The sequence below is a fragment of the Dendrobates tinctorius genome, unplaced genomic scaffold (assembly GCF_039654945.1).
Source record: "Dendrobates tinctorius isolate UK_male_01 unplaced genomic scaffold, ASM3965494v1 ptg000008l, whole genome shotgun sequence".
In the NCBI taxonomy this organism is placed as follows: domain Eukaryota; kingdom Metazoa; phylum Chordata; class Amphibia; order Anura; family Dendrobatidae; genus Dendrobates; species Dendrobates tinctorius.
Genome location: NW_027361676.1, coordinates 47,725,573 through 47,749,214, shown reverse-complemented (window position 1 = coordinate 47,749,214; position 23,642 = coordinate 47,725,573). Strand labels below are relative to the sequence as shown.

General features: G+C 40.1%; 1 protein-coding gene across 1 annotated transcript in view; it reads right to left on the bottom strand.

Moving 5' to 3' along the window:
- GALNTL6 (polypeptide N-acetylgalactosaminyltransferase like 6) overlaps positions 1-23,642 on the bottom strand; it is a 3,047,192-nt gene that overhangs the window by 359,306 nt on the left and 2,664,244 nt on the right. The window contains exon 8 of the mRNA XM_073577390.1: positions 152-259. Within this exon, the coding sequence (XP_073433491.1) occupies positions 152-259 (108 nt within the window). The remainder of the gene's footprint in view (positions 1-151; positions 260-23,642) is intronic.

Below are 23,642 nucleotides of genomic sequence, written 5' to 3'. Positions count from 1 at the left end.
AGGGAAATTGACACAACATGAAGGAATTCATGAATAAGTTGCAATTGCATTCTGTTATTATTATTGTCAAAAGGACAAAATATGCTTCTTTTCCAGTAATAATTTTAATCATTACTGTAGCCCAATATAGTTTCAATAGAATTACACTTACTCTTGCAAGACTTGTCCCTGTTGGAACTTTGTAGGGAACATACTTCCTGTAGATATGGCCCACTCGGGAACAAGGCACATCATACATTTCTCCACCACACATCCATACCTAAAAAAGGAAAAATAAGAATGTATCAGTGGCTTTATGTCACATTTACTGATTCTGATTTCTTACTAACAAGTTGTTTTTTTTATTTTAATGCACAAACAGGAATCTTTTCACACTGCACTTTAATTTAAAACATTACTACAAGCTAAAGTTATTAAACCATTAACTTCTATGTCATACATAGTATTCACAAAGAGATGAGCGACAAAGACATATCATTTTCTAGGCCTCTCACATGCATATAAAAACTGAGCTTCCAGTGGGACTGCTGTCACTTGTAAGCAGCTCAGTCTGTGCATGTTGATATCACTAGCTTTATTGAAGATCATATTCTCAGAGTGGCTTTTAAGCTCCCCAATTCCCCCCACAGGCTACAGCTCTGTGTGTAAACACTGGCTATCCAATAACAGTGCCCCTGGCAAGGAACCAGCCTGAGAAGCTTCATCTCAGAAGTGACAGCAGCTTTAGAGAAAGAAAGCAATATGGGATTATTACATACAGTATATTAAAGAAATGTCAGCAGAAGATGTTGATACTCAAGAGTTAAATGCTTTTGTGAAACTATTAATACCTTTTATGAAAATGAAATAGATTCACACTATAGAAAATAGTCTAGTCCCTAGGGATGAAGAGATTGAAACTGTGGTATACTATGGAAATTTTCAGTCTATTATGAACCACTTAAGCTAATGTGCAGTCCCTGCTGTTATGAATGGGTCACCGAGGAGGATAGCAGGCCCAGGCTAAGCCACAGAAAACCAGAGAGGTTGGTAACTAAGCGGATTGCAGACCCCTGATCCTATCCACACAACTAGCAGTAGCCATGGAGCGTACCTACAATGATCCTACAGTTGTGGCCAAAAGTATTGACACCCCTGCAATTCTGTCAGATAATACTCTGTTTCTTCCTGAAAATGATTGCAAACACAAATTCTTTGTTATTATTATCTTCATTTAATTTGTCTTAAATGAAAAAACACAAAAAGAATTGTCCTAAAGCCAAATTGGATATAATTCCACACCAAACATAAAAAAGAGGGTGGACAAAAGTATTGGCACTGTTCGAAAAATCATGTGATGCTTCTATAATTTGTGTAATTAACAGCACCTGTAACTTACCTGTGGCACCTAACAGGTGTTGGCAATAACTAAATCACACTTGCAGCCAGTTGACATGGATTAAAGTTGACTCAACCTCTTACCTGTGTCTGTGTGTGTACCACATTGAGCATGGAGAAAAGAAAGAAGACCAAAGAACTGTCTGAGGACTTGAGAAACCAAATTGTGAGGAAGCATGAGCAATCTCAAGGCTACAAGTCCATCTCCAAAGACCTGATTGTTCCTGTGTCTACCATGCGCAGTGTCATCAAGAAGTTTAAAGCCCATGGCATTGTGACTAACCTCCCTAGATGTGAACGGAAAAGAAAAATAGACAAGAGATTTCAACGCAAGATTGTGCGGATGTTGGATAAAGAACCTCGACTAACATCCAAACAAGTTCAAGCTGCCCTGCATTCCGAGGGTACAACAGTGTCAAACCGTACTATCTGTCGGCATCTGAATGAAAAGGGACTGTTGAAAAGGGAGCTGGACCAGATGGCCCAGGAGGTCCCTTCCAACTCTACGATTCTATGATTCTATGTATGCTAGGAGATTCAGGAAGACCCCACTTCTTACCCCGAGACATAAAAAGCCAGGCTGGAGTTTGCCAAAACTTACCTGAAAACGCCTAAAACGTTTTGGAAGAATGTTCTCTGGTCAGATGAGACAAAAGTAGAGCTTTTTGGGCAAAGGCATCAACATAGAGTTTACAGGAGAAAAAAAGAGGTATTCAAAGAAAAAAACACGGTCCCTACAGTCAAACATGGCAGAGGTTCCTTGCTGTTTTGGGGTTGCTTTGCTGCCTCTGGTACTGGACTGCTTGACCGTGTGCATGGCATTATGAAGTCTGAAGACTACCAACAAATTTTGCAGCGTAATGTAGGGCCCAGTGTGAGAAAGCTGGGTCTCCCTCAGAGGTCATGGGTCTTCCAGCAGGACAATGACCCAAAACACACTTCAAAAAGCACTAGAAAATGGTTTGGGAGAAAGCACTGGAGACTTCTAAGGTGGCCAGCAATGAGTCCAGACCTGAATCCCATAGAACACCTGTGTAGAGATCTAAAAATGGCAGTTTGGAGAAGGCACCCTTTAAATATCAGGGACCTGGAGCAGTTTGCCAAAGAAGAATGGTCTAAAATTCCAGCAGAGCATTGTAAGAAACTCATTGATGGTTACCGGAAGCGGTTGGTCACAGTTATTTTGGCTAAAGGTTGTGCAGCCAAGAATTAGGCTGAGGGTGCCAATACTTTTGTCTGGCCCATTTTTGGAGTTTTGTGTGAAATGATCAATGTTTTGCTTTTTGCTTCATTCTCTTTTGTGCTTTTTCATTTAAGACAAATTAAATGAAGATAATAATACCAAAGAATATGTGTTTGCAATCATTTTCAGGAAGAAACTGAGTATTATCTGACAGAATTGCAGGGGTGTCAATACTTTTGGCCATAACTGTAGATGTCTCGGCACAGCCGGAGCGCTAACTAAGCCTAAAGCAAGAAAGGGGAAATCTAAACTGCCCCAGAGCAGACCCTTGAAAAAAGTCCAACACGTCTGATGCACAAAAACACTGAAGTCGCACGGCTTTGCCCCCTACTATATCAGCACTCTGGTACATTCTGAAAGCAGAGCAAAAAGAGACCAATCTAACAGAGGACAAAACAAACTGGCACAAGCAGTAACACATGGGCGGTGATTCAGCACAGCCCCAGCCGGAGCTGGGTGACCCACACAAAACATAGATAGACAAAACCAGATCAAATGCAAACAGAATAGCAAATGAATCACTTAGCTGAACATGCAGGGACAGAGCTGGAGACATCAGACCTCAGGAGGCACAAGAAGAAAATCACCAGCAGGGATAGAGGGAGTCGGCTGTCTTAAATCCCAATCTGAAACCCCAGATCTCCAATCGTCATCCTCATTATCAGGTGGCAAGCCTCTGCCAATCAGATCAGCTCCATTACCTCCAGTAACCACCAGAGGGAGCCCAGAAAGAGTACTCGCAACCCCTCTGTCAACTAGACCAGCTCCACTACCTTCAGTAATAACCAGAGGGATGCCAGAAAGTGAATTCACAACACCCTGGTTAACTAGTGGGACATCATTTGCCTCCAAATATTAAAGTGATGCCAGAGGCAAGCTTTTTTTTATAAATTTTGAGATGAATAAAATAGAAAAATGAGGTGCACACTTGTTTCACATATAAACTTGTACATTTCTTCTTTAATTTTACGTTCTTCTCAACCCTTTTCAATAGTGATCAGAGCTTAGTAAGTTTTGACAGTGCTAGCTACTGCCCATCATGTTTGCTGTAAGATACTCCAGAAATTGATTTAGATTTAATTTTGTGGTACTGAAATCCCACAAAATGCCAAATATACTAAGAGAAGTGCAGTACAAAATGTCAGGCTTCATTTATTTTCACCTGACTTGCATAATGACACAGCAAGTTGTTTCCTAGCATATACTTCATTTTTCAATGAAGTTGTAGATTGAGTTACTAAAACTTATCAGTACAGAATCTTACTTTATAGAGTTCATCTTACATGCTCTCCACAAAGGGCAGAACTGACAAGCATGTAGAGTCCTTCTAAGAATCTCACAAATGTAAACTAGATCACCTAGTAGCCCACCATCAAGATATATAGGCCACTCTTATGAGGTCCAGTTCTAGATTACAAGTTACTCTTTGACCACCACTTTGGAGATAACTATGTTCATGCACTGTTTTTTGCTGGAGTGAAATAAATCAGTATAAGATCAGTCCATAACTTGTACATATCTCATAACTTCTTGTTTTTGCACTGAACTGTAAGTAAATTTTTTTTTCTATTTTTTTTCCAAGTTCTCATTTGTGTTTGAGTTTGGACTACATGTCAGTATAAAGCAATACATATATTTAAACAGAAATCCCTGAGTAGGCAGGTTTCTATATTGAAATTTCAGGTTTCAAAATTGCACTGTGTTTCTACCAATACAGAAGTTCTGCCCTGTGCCACATTTCCTATCTGCTCCTAAGGCTAAAAAGTTTGGGATAAGAGCAAGTTTCATACGGCACTGGCATATTTTATCATGGTGTGTTTTGTCTTAGTGAAATTCAAGGTTTCAGAAAATTTAATATGTCAATATTCAGCTTACAGCATTATGTGAGCAGAATGTCTCTTAGACTGGGTTCACATAGCATTAATGGGCTGCATTTAATGAATCAGTTACATAGCGGCATTAACGCTTTGTAACGGATGCGTTAACGCACCCATACACAGCTATAGACGAACGCATCGCTAACGCATGTCATAATCAGCATGCGTTAGCGATGTGCCATCATTCTGTGATGGACCCTCGAACACGGTCTGCAGCATCCGAGGGTCCGTCACTGCTAGCACAGATGAAGCATCTGCGCTAGTGAGAGGACATAACGCAGGACTATATACTATAGCCTTAACGCGGTCCGTCAGCGCTATGCGTTGAAATGACTGATGTTAACGCTATGTGAACCTGGCCTTATTTGCCAAATAGCAGGAATTTACACTGAACAATGTGAATCACATCAGGTCAACAAGAGAAGCATGGAGGGGTCAGAATGCTTGTATTTTAAGTAGTTTACTTAACACATCAAAACAGCTATGTGGAATGGATAGCTTGCTTGTAATGTAAAATATGTGATAAAAGCTGAACCAGAAAAGATAAATTAGTGCAATCATAATTCATTGCCTAAAAGCTGTCTAAAATACTAATATTATTACCAACAAGACTTATGCATAATTTGTAACTAGCATTTATTGTTGATAAGGAAAATCTGCACAAATCATAAGCAGTCTGTCTCATGCCCTCTTCGACCCAAATGGTAATTTTAGAGGACACAACGGTCTGATTTTCTACCTTCATTAATCATACTTGTAAGCTTGATCTCTGGCTCTTTTTATCTTTACATGCCATGAAAAGAGAGTAAAAGCTTTAGGTCAATGAAGCTTTGAAATATGTCATTGGACTCTAGCCGGCGCTTCACTTCTCATTTTTGAGAAAAGCAGGAAAGAGAAATATTCATTGATATTCATATGAGGTTCAATACACTTAATGTTTAGCACTTTTCACTTTCATGGCAATTTCCTGATATATTATGGCATCTGCTATAGCAGAAATCATAAGAAATTGAATCTGAATTTTCTGATTGGACTGCTGCAGAATTTGAAACCTCTGACTTCCTGGTAGCAGTTTCGGACTGCTGGTAAGAAGTTAAGTAAACCCTATGGGCAAAATGGAAACAATGTGGATGAATTACTGTTAAGGCTGGAGTCACACACAACCATTAAAAAAAGGTCCCATTTTAACGGTCCGAAATCGCACAAAGGTATCTTAACCATTGATCCGTTTTTGATGCGATTTTTCTTAATTGATGCGATTTTAATCACATGTAAGGATCCGTTTGACATCCCTTAGGCGAGATTTTCTCGCAGGGTAGCTAAATGGACATATAATGGAGCCCAATGACAGGTTTCCCCACACAAAGAATGAATAGATCTAGACACATATATATATATATATTTTATACATGTCATAGAGACACATTAATATATATATTTCAAATTCATACAGTTCATCATAGCAGAATAGCCGCAGAAACATTTGCCGGCTTTTGTATAATCATTGTCCTGCCCGATATGAAATGACACATGGTTTACATATAGTTAAGCATTTCATTTCATGTTTTTTTTGTTATGTCTATCACTATTAATTAGATGAGGGTTTGTGGTTAAAATTTTGGACTTGTAGGGGTTAATTTAAGGGGTTAATTCATTGTATTAAATTGCAGGGACTCCTGCTGACGTCACTGAGGCTGCAGGGAGTCCCCGTAATTTCATACAGCGAATTAACCCCTTAAGTTAACCCCTACAAGTCCAAAGTTTTACCCACAAACCCTCATCTAATTAATTGTGATAGACATAACAAAAAACATGAAATGAAATGGTTAACTATATGTAAACCATGTGTCATTTCATGTCGGGCAGGAGAATAATTATCCAAAAGCCGGCAAATGTTTCTGCGCCTATTGTGCTATGAAGAACTGTATGAATTCTAAATATATGTATAAATGTGTCTCTATGACATGTATAAAATATATATATATATATATATACAGTGGGGCAAAAAAGTATTTAGTCAGTCAGCAATAGTGCAAGTTCCACCACTTAAAAAGATGAGAGGCGTCTGTAATTTACATCATAGGTAGACCTCAACTATGGAAGAGAAACTGAGAAAAAAATCCAGAAAATCACATTGTCTGTTTTTTTTTCCTTTTATTTGCATATTATGGTGGAAAATAAGTATTTGGTCAGAAACAAGCAATCAAGAGTTCTGGCTCTCACAGACCTGTAACTTCTTCTTTAAGAGTCTCCTCTTTCCTCCACTCATTACCTGTAGTAATGGCACCTGTTTAAACTTGTTATCAGTATAAAAAGACACCTGTGCACACCTTCAAACAGTCTGACTCCAAACTCCACTATGGTGAAGACCAAAGAGCTGTCAAAGGACACCAGAAACAAAATTGTAGCCCTGCACCAGGCTGGGAAGACTGAATCTGCAATAGCCAACCAGCTTGGAGTGAAGAAATCAACTGTGGGAGCAATAATTAGAAAATGGAAGACATACAAGACCACTGATAATCTCCCTCGATCTGGTGCTCCGCGCAAAATCCCACCCCGTGGGGTCAGAATGATCACAAGAACAGTGAGCAAAAATCCCAGAACCACGCGGGGGGACCTAGTGAATGAACTGCAGAGAGCTGGGACCAATGTAACAAGGCTTTCCATAAGTAACACACTACGCCACCATTGACTCAGATCCTGCAGTTCCAGACGTGTCCCACTGCTTAAGCCTGTACATGTCCGGGCCCATCTGAAGTTTGCTAGAGAGCATTTGGATGATCCAGAGGAGTTTTGGGAGAATGTCCTATGGTCTGATGAAACCAAACTGGTACTGTTTGGTAGAAACACAACTTGTCGTGTTTGGAGGAAAAAGAATACTGAGTTGCATCCATCAAACACCATACCTACTGTAAAGCATGGTGGTGGAAACATCATGCTTTGGGGCTGTTTCTCTGCAAAGGGGCCAGGACGACTGATCCGGGTACATGAAAGAATGAATGGGGCCATGTATCGTGAGATTTTGAGTGCAAACCTCCTTCCATCAGCAAGGGCATTGATGATGAAACGTGGCTGGGTCTTTCAACATGACAATGATCCAAAGCACACCGCCAGGGCAACGAAGGAGTGGCTTCGTAAGAAGCATTTCATGGTCCTGGAGTGGCCTAGCCAGTCTCCAGATCTCAACCCTATAGAAAACCTTTGGAGGGAGTTGAAAGTCCGTGTTGCCAAGCGAAAAGCCAAAAACATCACTGCTCTAGAGGAGATCTGCATGGAGGAATGGGCCAACATACCAACAACAGTGTGTGGCAACCTTGTGAAGACTTACAGAAAACGTTTGACCTCTGTCATTGCCAACAAAGGATATATCACAAAGTATTGAGATGAAATTTTGTTTCTGACCAAATACTTATTTTCCACCATAATATGCAAATAAACTGAAAAAAAAACAGACAATGTGATTTTCTGGATTTTTTTTTCTCAGTTTGTCTTCCATAGTTGAGGTCTACCTATGATGTAAATTACAGACGCCTCTCATCTTTTTAAGTGGTGGAACTTGCACTATTGCTGACTGACTAAATACTTTTTTGCCCCACTGTATATATATATATATATATATATGTGTCTAGATCTATTCATTCTTTATTTAACCGGTCTCTGTGATTTTACTGTATTGGAAGAATTGCCGGCTTTTGCTAAAGGACACCGGGTGCGATTTTATCGCAAGTCACACATCTTGTCCATTTTTAGTCCCATTTTTTCTCGCCCCCATAGACTTGTATTGTCGAATCAGATCCGAAAATCGGTGACAATCGCAGCATGCTGCGATTGTCTCGGTCCGAGGATCGGATCCGATCAAAAATCGCATGATGGGAGCTGCCCCATAGAATAACATTGGGACGAATGCAATGCGATTTTTCATCGCATTGCATTCGTCCGATTTAATCGCCAGTGTGACCCTGGCCTAAGAGTGTATTTTATGTTTGACAGAAAAAGCTCTGAATCTTGTTGCATTTTGGGGCAAATTGTTGCATTTTGTTTTAGATCTACATATTATCTGTTTTAAAAACTGTGTAGCACTCAACGTAAAAATGAGATATTAATGCAAAGGGACATGGTTTACAATGTATTAACGGGCACCATAATATTTGCAGACAAAATTGGTTTAAAATGAAATCTTTCAGCAAAAGCCTGTCATATTTTGGTGCATCATCAGACATCGAGTGTAACCAGTAATTCCATGTGCACATTTCATTGACAGTTACATGAGGATGACGTTTTAAATAATTATAAACTGAATATTAAGCATTACTAAATCAAATATATTTTGGGACATTCTTTTACAGGAAAAAAAACTAATGTATTGTAAATCACTATTAATGTATCCAGAACATACATGGGCTCTGAACAATAATATCTTTCCGAACAAAATACATCAGATGCCATTTATGAGATCTGTGAGTTTTTCCATTAACTATAATGCATAATTGCTAGAGATGAGTGAATTGATCTGCTGTGGATAAACTTTGAGTTGAATGCTCTGAAATTCACAGGACCATGAAAATTTAAACAATTTGTGATTCGATTCACCAAGATCATAAAATATTGTTCCATTTCAAACATTGCTAAAAATTGCAGCAACCGGAGAGCGCCGCCTTCCCCACAATTCCTTACTATGCTATGACATCATATGGTCTAGCGCAGCCAAACAATAGGTACTATAACAACCACTATAAAAGATGTGGACCAGCTAAGCAGCACTATTTTAGGATTTTATAGCCTAGACATAGGAGAACAGAGCTCTTCTTATTCCATAAGACTATAGAATATAGACTAGCAATGAGCGAGTATACTTGCTACTCGAGATTTCCTGAGCATGCTCGGGTGATCTCCGAGTATTTGGATGTGCTCTGAGATTTAGTTTCTGTTGCCATAGCTGCATGATTTGCAGCTGCTAGACAGCCTGAGTACATATGGAGATGTCCTAACAAACAGGCAACAAACAACCAAATACTTCGAGATCACCCGAGCATGCTTGGCAAATCTCTATTAAGGAGTATACTTGCTTATCCTTAAAAACTTCTAAATCTGATTGTGGTATATTTCTGAAGTGTTGAAGCACTTTAAAATGGGAATAGTGTTTTCAGTCTGGGGATAATAACCCAAATATTTAACTTATATAAGAAGTTCTGGAGTTTGTGTGATTTTGAATTAAATGATCTGTGATATACTGCTGTAATAGCACCATAATAGCAGCATTTTTTTTATTCTTCACACATTGCAAACAAGGAGGGCATTTTAATACCTCCGTGTCCTAATTTAGCTGCTGAATAAAATCCTGAAACCATGATTGCTGTGCACAGAGGGTGTGCTTCCTGGCAGGGCCAGTGTCAAAACCCGGTGAACCTGGGCAAGTGCCGGAGTCCTGAGCAGGTAGGGGGCCCACTCACTGTTGTGGACACTAGCATTCTATGTAGGCCCAGTGCCAGCGCCTGCGAGTAGGCCACCCCGTTTACTCAGAGTGCCGATACTTGCTATACTTACCTCTCCCTGTTAGACTGCAACTGCGGTGTCTTCCATGTCTTCTGACTATGACGTTTCAGGTCAGAGAGCACAATGACATCACTACATTGTGCCCTCTGCTCTGAACAGTGAACAGAGCCAGAAGACTGCAATGCTGATGAGTCAGGATTAAAGCAGTGGCGAGTGAGGAGAGGTGAGTGTTTGTTTTTTTATGTTTAGAGCATGTCTGTATGAAGCAATATATGGGTCTCATTATGCATGGGGTTCATTATGTATGGAGAATTATATGCAGCCCATTATTCTGTACGGACAATATATAGGGCCCATTACACTGTATGGAGCAATATATGGGGCAAGTCTGTATGGAGGACTATATGGGGTCCATTGTTCTGTATGGAGCATTATATGGGGCACATTATGTATGGAGCATCATAAGAGGCCCACTATTCTGTAAAAAGAAATATACGGGGTCCATTATTCTGTATGGATCATTATATGAGGCCCATTATATTGTATAGAACATTATATGGGGTTTATTATACTGTATGAAACATTATATGGGGCCTATTCTGTATGGAGCATTATATGGGGCCCATTATATTGATCAATATATGGTACTAATTATGCTGTATTGAGCAATATATGGGGCTCATTATACTGTATTGCACAATATATGGGGCTCTGTTATGAATGAGTCACGGAGGAGGAAAAAAGAAAAAGCAAGCTAAGCCCAGAAAACCGGAGAGGTTGGTAACTAGCAGATGGCAGACCCCTGATCCTATCCATAACAACTTGCAGTAGCCGTGGAGCGTGCCTACGGAGGTCCTAGATGCCTCGTCACGGCCGGAGAACTAAATAAGCCTAAAGAAAGAAAGGGAAAATCTAAACTGCCCCAGAGCAGACCCCAAAGCAATAGACAGCCCCAAACATGTATTGACGGTGAAACAAGATGAAAACACAGACACAGATAGAAAGATAGGCTGAGCAAACAATGGGGCACTCGCTAACTAGAAAGGACAGGAAAGAAAAGCTGCTGCCTGCAGTCATGCAAAAAACCCTGCCAAAAAAATGTCCAACACGTCCGATAGAAAAAGGCCCTGAAGTCGCTAGACTTCAAATCACTATATCAGCACTCAGGTATATTCTGAAGATAGAGCAAAAGAGATCAATTGATCAGAGACAAAATGGGGATTCAGCCCAGTCCCAACCAGGGCTGGCTGAACACAAAAACTAAGTAAACCAGACAAAAACTCATATGAACAATAGCAGAGAAAACTTAGCTTTAGGAAGGCAGGAACCAAACTGAAAACCAGGAGTCACAGTCAGGAAAAATCACCAGCAAGAAACTAGGGAGTCAGCTGCCTTAAATCCAATCAGAAACTCCTGATGTCCAATCGCAGTCCTCTTCCTCAGGTGGCCAGTCTCTGCCATTTAGATCAGCTTCATTACCTCCCTTCACCAACAGAGGGAGTTCAGATAGAGAACTCACTACTCCTCTATCAGCACAGCCAACTCTATAACCCTCACCAGAAGCCAGAGGCAAACCTGAAAATGAGCTTACAACAGTACCCCCCTTGAGGAGGGGTGACCGAACCCTCATCCACGCCACCGGGCCGATCAGGATAAAAAGCACAAACCAATCTATTGGCATGAATATCAGAGGCAGAGACCCAAGAATTGTCCTCCTGACCATAACCCTTCCACTTGACCAAATACTGGAGTCTCCGTCTAGCCAGACGAGAATCCAGTATTTTCTCTACCTCATATTCCACATTACCTTCAACCAATACAGGGTCAGGAGATGCAGCCATAGGAACTATTGGCTCAAGATATCTCTTCAACAGCGACTTATGAAACACGTTATGGATCTTAAACGTAACAGGAAGAGCCAATCGAAAAGAAACCTGATTAAGAATCTCCAAAATCTTGTAGAAAAATATTCAGGATTGAGAGTCCTCAGTAGTTGATACCTTTTAATGGCTAACTGAAAAGATGGTAATACATTGCAAGCTTTCGAGACTACTCAGGTCTCTTCATCAGGCTAGACTAATACAAAATCTGAAGTCACATATTTATGCACAATACAGCCTAGAAAAAATGCAATAGATAAGACAAGTGACGTGAAGCAGAACTATCAATATGGGAGAGGGAGAAACATAAATATAAACATTGGACCAGTTCATAGATAAGGAGTCTGGATGTTTTATGGTCCTCTGATTGGGGTCTAGTTCTGTGTTGCCCTGCAAGGTTTTAAAAGGAAATTCCTTAATTGATGTAAAAAGACATAAATCCATGCGACACATTCATTCCAGCACTGAGAGTGTCAAAGTTCGTCATAAATTTGTACTCCCAAACTCGTCTCTCTCTCTGAGATGTGAAGTTACCTTTCAATACCAGTAATTTCATATCCATGCTGCTGTGATCAGGGATACAGAAATGTTTTGCCACAGGTAGATCCATTCTTTTTTCTCTTATTGTGTGACGATGAGCATTCATCCTTGTTCTAAGCTTTTGCCCTGTCTCCCCCACATACAGACCCCCAGTTGGACATTTAGTACAAATAATTAAGTACACCACATTAGATGTAATGCAGGTGAAAGTACCTGGGATCTTGTAGTCCTGATGTGAGTTGGGGATCTTTATCTTGTCCGTGGTCATTATAAATGGACAGGTTTTACATTTTTTCTGGTTGCAAGGAAAGGTTCCTGCAGCTGTTGGAGAGGACAGGGAGCTTCTGACAATGATGCTTCTTAAATTTGGGGGCTGCCTAAAACACAGCAGTGGGGGGTCTGGAAAAATGGATTTTAATCGGGCATCTTTTTGTAGTAAAGGTTGTAATTTCCGTGCAGCTCCCCTTAGCACCTCCAGATTTGGGTTGTAGGTGACTACTAGAGGCACTCGGTTATTTTCTTCTTTAGCTTTGTAATGTAGCAGGTGATTCCTTGACAATCTGGTGGCTCTTGTAATTTGGTTTTCAATTGTTCTTGGATGGTAACCCTGATTCAAAAAGGTTTTTTTGAGGCGACCAAGGTGTTTGTCTCTATCCATGGGGTTGGAACATATACGATTGTATCTGATGGCTTGGCTATAGATAATAGAGTTCTTTATGTGTTTTGGATGGAAACTGTCCCATTTAAGGTATGTTGGACGGTCGATTGGCTTCTGATACAGGGATGTCTCTATTTCATTGTTTTTTAGCTTAATGATGGTGTCCAAAAAATTAATCTCGGTACTGGAGTAGTTGAGTGTTAAATTGATGGTGGGATGAAATTGATTAAACTGTTCGTGGAACGTCTTTAGCTGTTGCTCAGACTCCGTCCAGATGATTAAAATATCATCAATGAAGCGGTAGTAGGCCAGGGGCCTGATGGGGCATGAGGACAAAAAATCGCTTTCAAGCTTGGCCATGAAAAGATTTGCATACTGTGGAGCCATTTTACTTCCCATAGCTGTGCCAGTCTCCTGTAGATAGATCCTGTTGTCAAATTCAAAGTAATTGTGGGTGAGGATGAATTTTATAAGTTTCACCACGGCATCAGCATCAGTCCCTGTGTTTTCCATGAAGAATTTGCAGGCATGTAAACCATCTTGGTGTGGGATATTAGAGTACAAAGATTCCACATCCATGGTGGCCAGGATGGTTCCTTCTGGTAGAGGACCTATTGCTGCTAGTTTATTCAATAGGTCAGTTGTGTCCTGAATGTAGCTGGATGTATCCTTCACCAGTGGTTTAAGAATACCCTCTACCCATCCAGATACCTGCTCAGTGAGGGTGCCCACACATGAAATAATTGGTCTTCCTGGATTTCCAGATTTGTGGATTTTGGGAAGCATGTAGAATGTCCCTATTCTTGGAGTCTCTGGTATCAGGTCATCGCCAGCTCTTATGGACTGGTCAGGCAGACAAGAAACCAACTTGTTTAGTTCCTTGTAATAGTCCTGTGTAGGATCCGACTCCAATTTTCTATAGTAGCATGTGTCCATAAGTTGCCTGTTTGCTTCCTTCATGTAGTCTGACGTATTCATCATGACTATTGCACCTCCCTTGTCAGCAGGTTTAATGATGATTTCTTTGTTGGTTTTTAAAGACTGTATGGCCTTTCTCTCCTGGGCACTGATGTTGGATGCTTGTCTCCTGTTAGTGTCTATGATTGTGGATTTTATCAAATGTCTGAAGGAGTCTATATATTTATCCAAATGAGGGTTGCGTCCAGGTGGAGGTGTCCAGTCTGACCTTTTCCTAGTTGTTACGATCCCTTTTCCTTCGGTCTGAGTGTTTTCTGAATCTTCTGTATCATTGAAATATTCCCTCAGGCGCAGTCTCCTGAAATACTGTTCCATATCACTGCAGAGTTCAGTTTTATCTAGGGCCTTAGTGGGACAAAATGAGAGTCCTCTAGAAAGCACGGCCAGTTCCACTTTGTTGGGTTTATAATCTGAGAGATTGATGACACAGTTAGATGCTTTTGTGTCTGGAATGGAGTGGTTGTCCAAGTTGTCAGGTTTTGGATTTGTTTTGTATCTGTTTGTATAGAGTCCTGAATTGAGACACAGTCTGTGTAGTTTCTTTTCCTTGTTATGAACCAGAAAGGTCCGTAGTTTGTTGTAGTATTGTTGTAATTTTTGCTCTGTGCTTTCTGTAAGTGTTTTCCTCAGAGTTTCAAATTGCCCCTGGACTTTACTCCTTATGCTGTAGCAGACATGTAAAAGGTGGTTCCTTAGTCTCTCAGAAGTCCTGTGACAAAGGTTTTGTGCATAATGGGTATTGTAGGTATGAAGAATTGGGTTTGTAATCCAGAGTCCTTTGGGAATTAGATTCTCCTTTTTGCATTTAGATAAGAAAAAAATGTCGCTGTCCATTTGTGCACGTTTCTTCAGAAGTGGTTTTAGTTCCATAAAGATGCGGTACATTCTGGTATCCTCCATTTTGATACAGGAAAGATGTATATCTTTGTACCGTGTTAGCCAGTAGATAGAAAAATATTCAGGATTGAGAGTCCTCAGTAGTTGATACCTTTTAATGGCTAACTGAAAAGATGGTAATACATTGCAAGCTTTCGAGACTACTCAGGTCTCTTCATCAGGCTAGACTAATACAAAATCTGAAGTCACATATTTATGCACAATACAGCCTAGAAAAAATGCAATAGATAAGACAAGTGACGTGAAGCAGAACTATCAATATGGGAGAGGGAGAAACATAAATATAAACATTGGACCAGTTCATAGATAAGGAGTCTGGATGTTTTATGGTCCTCTGATTGGGGTCTAGTTCTGTGTTGCCCTGCAAGGTTTTAAAAGGAAATTCCTTAATTGATGTAAAAAGACATAAATCCATGCGACACATTCATTCCAGCACTGAGAGTGTCAAAGTTCGTCATAAATTTGTACTCCCAAACTCGTCTCTCTCTCTGAGATGTGAAGTTACCTTTCAATACCAGTAATTTCATATCCATGCTGCTGTGATCAGGGATACAGAAATGTTTTGCCACAGGTAGATCCATTCTTTTTTCTCTTATTGTGTGACGATGAGCATTCATCCTTGTTCTAAGCTTTTGCCCTGTCTCCCCCACATACAGACCCCCAGTTGGACATTTAGTACAAATAATTAAGTACACCACATTAGATGTAATGCAGGTGAAAGTACCTGGGATCTTGTAGTCCTGATGTGAGTTGGGGATCTTTATCTTGTCCGTGGTCATTATAAATGGACAGGTTTTACATTTTTTCTGGTTGCAAGGAAAGGTTCCTGCAGCTGTTGGAGAGGACAGGGAGCTTCTGACAATGATGCTTCTTAAATTTGGGGGCTGCCTAAAACACAGCAGTGGGGGGTCTGGAAAAATGGATTTTAATCGGGCATCTTTTTGTAGTAAAGGTTGTAATTTCCGTGCAGCTCCCCTTAGCACCTCCAGATTTGGGTTGTAGGTGACTACTAGAGGCACTCGGTTATTTTCTTCTTTAGCTTTGTAATGTAGCAGGTGATTCCTTGACAATCTGGTGGCTCTTGTAATTTGGTTTTCAATTGTTCTTGGATGGTAACCCTGATTCAAAAAGGTTTTTTTGAGGCGACCAAGGTGTTTGTATGTGACTTCAGATTTTGTATTAGTCTAGCCTGATGAAGAGACCTGAGTAGTCTCGAAAGCTTGCAATGTATTACCATCTTTTCAGTTAGCCATTAAAAGGTATCAACTACTGAGGACTCTCAATCCAAAATCTTGTAAGGTCCAATAAATCTTGGCTTGAACTTTGGAGAAGCCCCCTTCATAGAGATATTCTTTGATGACAACCAAACCATATCACCCACTTAAAACCGGGGACCAATGGTCCTATGCCGGTGAGAAAACCACTGGGCCTTTTCCTGGGAGAGAGACAATTTATCCACTACTTGGTCCCAAATCTGCTGCATTCTCTCTTCCACAGTGTCATCACCTGGGCAGGCTGAAGATTCCACTTGCCCTGAAGAGAATCGAGGATGAAACCCAAAGTTACAGAAAAAGGGCGACATCAAGGTGGCAGAACAAGCTCTATTATTTAAAGCGAATTCGGCCTAGGGCAAAAATGAAACCCAATCATCCTGATCAGCAGATATAAAACATCTCAAATAGGACTCCAAAGTCTGGTTTGCTCTCTCCGTCTGCCCATTGGTCTGAGGGAGAAACGCAGAGGAGAAGGACAACTGAATTCCCAGCTGGAACAAAAGGCTTTCGAGAATATGGAAACAAACTGAACTCCTCTGTCCGACACAATGTTCTCAGGAATCCCATGCAACCAAACCACCTGTTGTAAAAACAAGGGTTGGTACTCTGAGGAAGATGGCAACTTTGGGAGTGGTAGAAGATGGACCATCTTAGAGAATCTATCACAAATCACCCAGATAACAGTCATTATCTGAGAGACAGGAATATCAGAAATAAAATCCATTGAAATATGGGTCCATGGCCTCTTAGGCACCAGGAAAGGGCATCAACAACACACTAGAGCGAGAACAGGGTATAGACCAGGAACAAGTCCCACAGGACTGCACAAAATTCCTGACATCACGAGATAAGGCTGGCCACCAAAAAGACCGACTCACCAAATCTCTGGTACCAAAAGTACCTGGATAACCAGCCAATGCGGAGCAATGGACTTCAGACATCACTCTCTTCCTCCACTGGTCAGGAACATACAATTTTCCCATAGGACAATGCTCAGGATTGTCCTCCTGGAATTATTCCAGAGCACGTCTCAAATCGGGCGAGATGGCAGAAAGAACTACCCCCTCACGTAGGATGGTAGTAGGCTTGGTCACAATAGGAGAATCAGCAAAGAAACTCCTAGAAAGGGCATCTGCCTTAACATTCTTAGTGCCTGGAAGAAAGGAGACCACAAAATCAAAACGCACAAAAAACAAGGCCCACCTAGCCTGTCTAGGATTCAAGCATTTGGCCGACTCAAGGTAAATCGAATTCTTGTGGTCAGTGAGGACCACAACTTGATGTCTAAAGAAGCTCCCTCCAACCATTGTCTCCACTCCTCAAATGCCCATTTCATGGCTAACAATTCCCGATTCCCCACATCATAGTTGAGTTCAGATGGGGAGAACTTTCAGGAAAAGAAGGCACAGGGATTCATTCTAGACATCACCGGATCTTTTTGTGACAAAACAGCTCCTGCACCAATCTCTGAAGTGTCTACCTTCACCTGAAAAGGAAGTGAGACATCAGGTTGCCGCAAAACCGGAGCAGAAGTGAACCTCCGCTTCAGCTCCTGAAAGGCCGAAACAGCCTCTGAAGACCAATTCAGCACATCAGCACCCTTCTTAGTTAATCAGTCAGTGGTCTAGCAACACCAGAAAAATTAGCTATAAATTTACAATAAAAATTAGCAAAACCCAAAAACTTCTGGAGAGCCTTCAGAGAAGTGGGTTGAACCCAATCATAAATAGCCTGTACCTTGGCCAGGTCCATTTCAATAGTTGACGGAGACGAAATAAATCCCAAAAATGGAATTCTCTGTACACCAAAAAGGCACTTCGATCCCTTAACGTACAAGGAATTCTCCCTCAAAATCCGGAACACAGTCCCAACATGTTCCACATGAGAATCCCAATCCCTGGAAAAGATCAAAATATCATCCAGATAGATGACCAAAAACTTATCCACAAAGTCCCGGAAAATATCATTCATGAAGGATTGGAAGACAGAAGGGGCATTAGTGAGCCCAAAAGGCATCACCAGGTACTCAAAATGTCCCTCCGGAGTATTAAACGCCATCTTCCATTCATCCCCATGCTTGATGCGAATAAGATTATATGCCCCCCTGAGGTCAAGCTTAGTAAACCAGCAAGCACCTTTAACTCTGGAGAATAAATTAGAAATCAGGGGTAACGGATACTGAAATTTAACCATAATTTTGTTGAGGGAACGATAGTCAATACAAGGCCTTAATGAACCATCTTTCTTGGCCACAAAAAAAACCCAGCACCTAAGGGCGAAGAGGATGGTCTAATATGACCCTTCTCCAATGACTCCTTAATATAAGATCGCATAGCCTAATGTTCGGGTACAGATAAATTGAAAAGTCGACCCTTGGGAAATTTACACCCAGGGCTCAACTCAATTGCACAGTCATAACTCCTATGAGGAGGCAAAGACGCAGACTTGCTCTCACTAAATACATTATAAAAATCAGCCAAATAGTCAGGAACATCATGCGACTGGGGAGAGGTGGAGAAAACAGGAGTGTCGCCAAGAGCACACCGACAACCCCAACTCACCACAGACACAGATTTCCAATGCAAAACCGGATTATGGATTTCCAACCAGGGAAAACCCAGAACAATGGTATCATGTAAATTATGCAACACCAAAAATCTGCAATTTTCTTGGTGGTCTGGGGTGACCTGCATTATCACCTGGGTCCAAAACTGAGGTTTATTCTTCGCCAAAGGAGTAGCATTAATACCCCTCAAAGGAATAGGCATCCGCAGAGGTGTCATAGGCAAACCACAACGTTTAGCAAAATTCAAGTCCATTAGATTCAAGGCTGCTCCTGAATCCACAAAAGCCTTCGTGGAACATGTGGATACGGAGCAGATCAGAGTAATTGCCAAAAGAAACTTAGGTTGTGCACCACCCACAGCAAATGTGTGTGCAAAACGTTTCTCTCGTTTAGGGCAGACAGAAATAACATGAGCGGCATCTCCACAGAAAAAACACAGCCTGTTACGCCTTCTAAACTCCTGACGTTGCGCACTAGACAAAACTCCATCACATTACATAGGTTCAGACATTTGTTCAAAATGTGGCAGCGCGTCCCGTGTAGTCTTGCGTTCATGAAACGCCGATCAACTTGAATGGCTAATGACATGGAATCGTCAAGACCAGAGGGAACAGGAAATCCCACCATAGCATATTTTAAAGTCTCAGACAAACCCTTCTGAAAGAGAGCTGCCAATGCACTATCATTCCATGTAGTAAGGACCGCCCACTTTTGGAATTTTTGACAGTATAACTCTGCAGGATCCTGACCCTGGTTCGATGCCAATAGAATACCCCACAAAACGTGTATGTTGTACAAAATAAGATTTTTTGCACACATTCTTATTGTAATAGTCCAATATTACACCCGTACATGTGTACAAATACAACTATTAGTTATGGCTGGTTGATGTCCATTTTCCCTCGCCAGACAAGCTGATGTCACTTGGACATTAATTAAACTATGTCTGCATTAAAGAGCCTAAAAGTGGTTCAATATTGTCCTATGAGACCTCAAATTGTTATACACATCTTTTCAGGCAATTAAGGCTTTGCAGTATTTAGATTCTTCATTGCAAATCAAATATTTGGACAAAATTTGGTGAAGCTGGTGAACTAAAATTTCAAATGATCTGCTTTACTATGATTACTCCTCAATGTAATAGGAATAATTAAACCTAAACAATGATAAATAAATATAATTTGGTTTCTATGGCTAATATGCGCACTATATGAACACAGTAAACAATTATTTTACAAGGACAGTTGGACTCATAGTCATAGATCATGTTTTATATTATCTATGCAATATTTATAATAAGCTCTGGAGAATTCACGTAATGAAAATACTTGGAAAATGTATTTAAAATATAACAATCAATATGTCAGACTATGCGTCATTTTCAGAAATTACTGCTACAATTACTGGTTCAGTAAAGCTACAGTGGTAGACATCCGTAGCCTTTATAGTGGAGCACAGAGTGGTGTTACAAGCCTGTATAGCTACATAGGGAGTAATGTGAAGAAAGTTAATTAAACAGGATCCACAGAGTACATAGATTCCAAAGCTGCTCTGCCCTTGATAAAATTTGGAAGGCAAGAGCACCATGACTAAATGTGATTCTTGTACATGCAGGGGCTTTCAAAAATAAATAGTCTATTGCTATTACTGTTAGGTCAACGTCATTAAACATTCCAGTATGCCTCACTTGTAATTCAGCTCTCAGTAAAACAACCATAGATAGTTCAGAGTAAGAGGAAGGATAACAAATGCAAACAGACTTTTAATTAATACGGCTAACGGAACGCTACCAAGCCTGTTTACTTAACAGTCTTGTCACATTAGAACAAATATTATTAAAATATAATAATTAACTAATGTAGATGATTGTCAAGATTTATGAACTCATCTTTTTATCTTATTTTCTTATATGTTTAAAAATCATTTAGTGAATCCTTAAAGAGAAATTATTGTTCCATTACAAGTAATGTTAACTAAATAGAGATTGATAAGAAATCTATCCCCCACATATCCCTGTAATAGAAATGTCAATTCTGTTAGACACCTATGTAGATGCAAGAATTATTCTCTGTTAAAAGTCATTTTCATGAACTATGCTTGATTTACAAAAAAGGTAGTTTTGGTGTCAGCTGCTACCATTAAGCTTGTCACCCTGCTAACTTGGAAATAAAGTTCAGAAAATCTGTAAACATGTAATTTGCATTATGATGAATATTTATTATTATTATTATTATTATTATTATTATTGTTGTTAGTAGTATTATTATTATCATTTCTATGCGATACTGTATAGAACAACTCCTGTAACCATCAGCAAAAATTGTTTTACTGCAGAGAAGGCATTTTCTTGATATATATATATATATATAAATAAAAAAAGGCAGCACTACCAAAATTATACAATGGGTGCAACATCTATTCAGCAGATAAAGACGGGTCACCGTTGATACGTTGCCACCTGAGGATCAGTAAAGTATCCACTTTTTTCACATTTAATTTGGAGTGCTGCCTATTTTTTTACATATATATATATACATGTACAGTATATATATTTGTACAATATGCATAAATGTATATACACTGTGTATATATATGTGTGTTTGTATATATGTACACTGATGTAGCAGTGTCTGGCTTCCATTCAAAAGTAGAAAAACTTTCACCCTTTCTTAAGCCTGAAATCAAACAAAGTATGGAAAACGCATCCATAAATAAAATGTGAGTACAAATAGTTCTGTGCAATAAAAGCCTGAACAATTTACCACAGTGCAGTATTGACAGGAGAACTCATACAAAGAAAATCATATTTGTTTTAACACCGTTCAGAATAACTAGATACAGTTGGAGATGTGATCTTCTTGCTATAGTTCTTGAACATTCTAGCTAGAAAGAGATAATATGTCTCTAGATAGACATTATTCCGTTCAGTCTGTCAACACTGCTAGTCTAGAGGAACAAAATATGCATAGCTATAAAACCAAACTGAACAAATAGATAGAGAAACAGGATAGACATTGAGAAAAGCAAATATCACAGAGACAACAGGAACATAAAAGTCAATCAAAGCACAAAAAAGCTATAACTAAAGCAACACAAGTACCAAAAATCAAAATAGGCTTCATACAGCAAAGATAATATAGGCCTCAGACTATTCTTTTTTAATTACTGTATGTTTCTGCTCTCTATTGTTATATGCAAATCTAATATTTTAAAGGGAACATGAAACCAGCAAAAATACTATTAAACTGCAGATATGAGCTAAATCTGCAGGTTAATACAGTTGCTAACCTGCCCGGTGCCTACAAATAGCCAAACACATTAGGTAGAAAATTAAGTTTATTCCACCTATCAGCATTCGGTTTCAGTCACAGGGGTGGTGCCAGAGTGGATTCCGTCACCGCTCTGAGAATACATAGTGGCCGATGTAACCATGCACCCGGCCCTGACTGACACTGACTCTGCATTGAGGCTGGCTGTAAGTCAGGCCTGGGGGCATGGTTACAGAAGCCGCTATGTATTCTCAAAGCAGTGCCTTTACCCACGCCGCCCCCTTGAATGAAGCCAAATGTTGCTGCAGAGAAACGCTTAGCCGAACTCTGCTGGGAGAAAGTTAACTGTTTTCTAACAGTTAACTTTCTCCCAGCAGCATTCGGCTAAGTGCAGGCACCTGTCAGTTTAGTGACACTAGTAACCTGCAGATTAAATCCACATCTGCAGGTTAATAGCGGAGAGATTACCTTTAAAGGGACTGAACCACACCAGGAATACAATAATTATAAAAGTTATTTCAGCTGATTTTGAGGAACTATCTTCAGGATAGGTCATCAGTATTAAAATTGGATGGTTCTGACTCCCAGCACCCCCAAAGATTAAATGTTGTTAGCTACAATAGCATTTGGTCATGGACCATTGACTGGAGCAGAACAGCATAACTCCATTCTCTGTGGAGTGGCTGCTGAACACTGCAGCTAAGCTCTTATTTGCTTGATCTTACTTTGAAGACCTATCCTAAGGCCAGGTGCCCACCACCATATTTTCTGCCTGAGTGCGTTCCAACAAAACATTCATCTCACTCAGACTAATGTTACTCTATAGGACGGCGCACATGTCCAATTTCTTTCTCTGTGCCAAGCCAGCCCGAGAAAAAAAATCAGAGTTTGATCTGATATTCGGATTGCGCTCGGTCATGTAAGTCAATGAGTGAATGGAAATCATCAGACTGCCCTCAGATAACATCTGAGTATTTCTATGCAATGACACAATGGATAAGATCGAGAAATTTTTGTTCTCCATCTTCTCTTCATCTGAGAGAATCGGATCACACATTGCTGACACTCTGATCAGAGTTTGATCACAGTGTCATTTGCATAATCGGCCTGATTCTCTTGGAAGAGAGAATTGATGACAGACTGCACCTCCCCTAAGAATAGACCATTATTGTTAATAAACTGGACAACGCTTTTAAGTGTTTGGTTATCATGTTTTTTGACCCTCTATTCCAAACAAGTTTGTTTGATAAATTGCACATAAACATAAGCCATCTTGGTGACTTAGTGGTATTGTGTTAGTGAAGCTGTGATGTGAGGTAATACAATGTTCCAGGGCTTGTTGCTGCACTAGATATATGTACAAATTGTTTCTAGTTTCTTCTTTGTGTCCAATCTAATGTAAGGTTGTTTGCCTTCATCCTACCACACTGAACTTTGCCGAACAATTAAGTTCAAGATATATATACTGTATATATGTGTGTGTTTGTGTGTGTCTGTGGGAATGAACAAAACTAAAGTCTAAATCATATCAATGCTTGGTGTTACCAAACTTTATTTTAAAAATAGCAGTAATTCTTCTAGATATAGGTT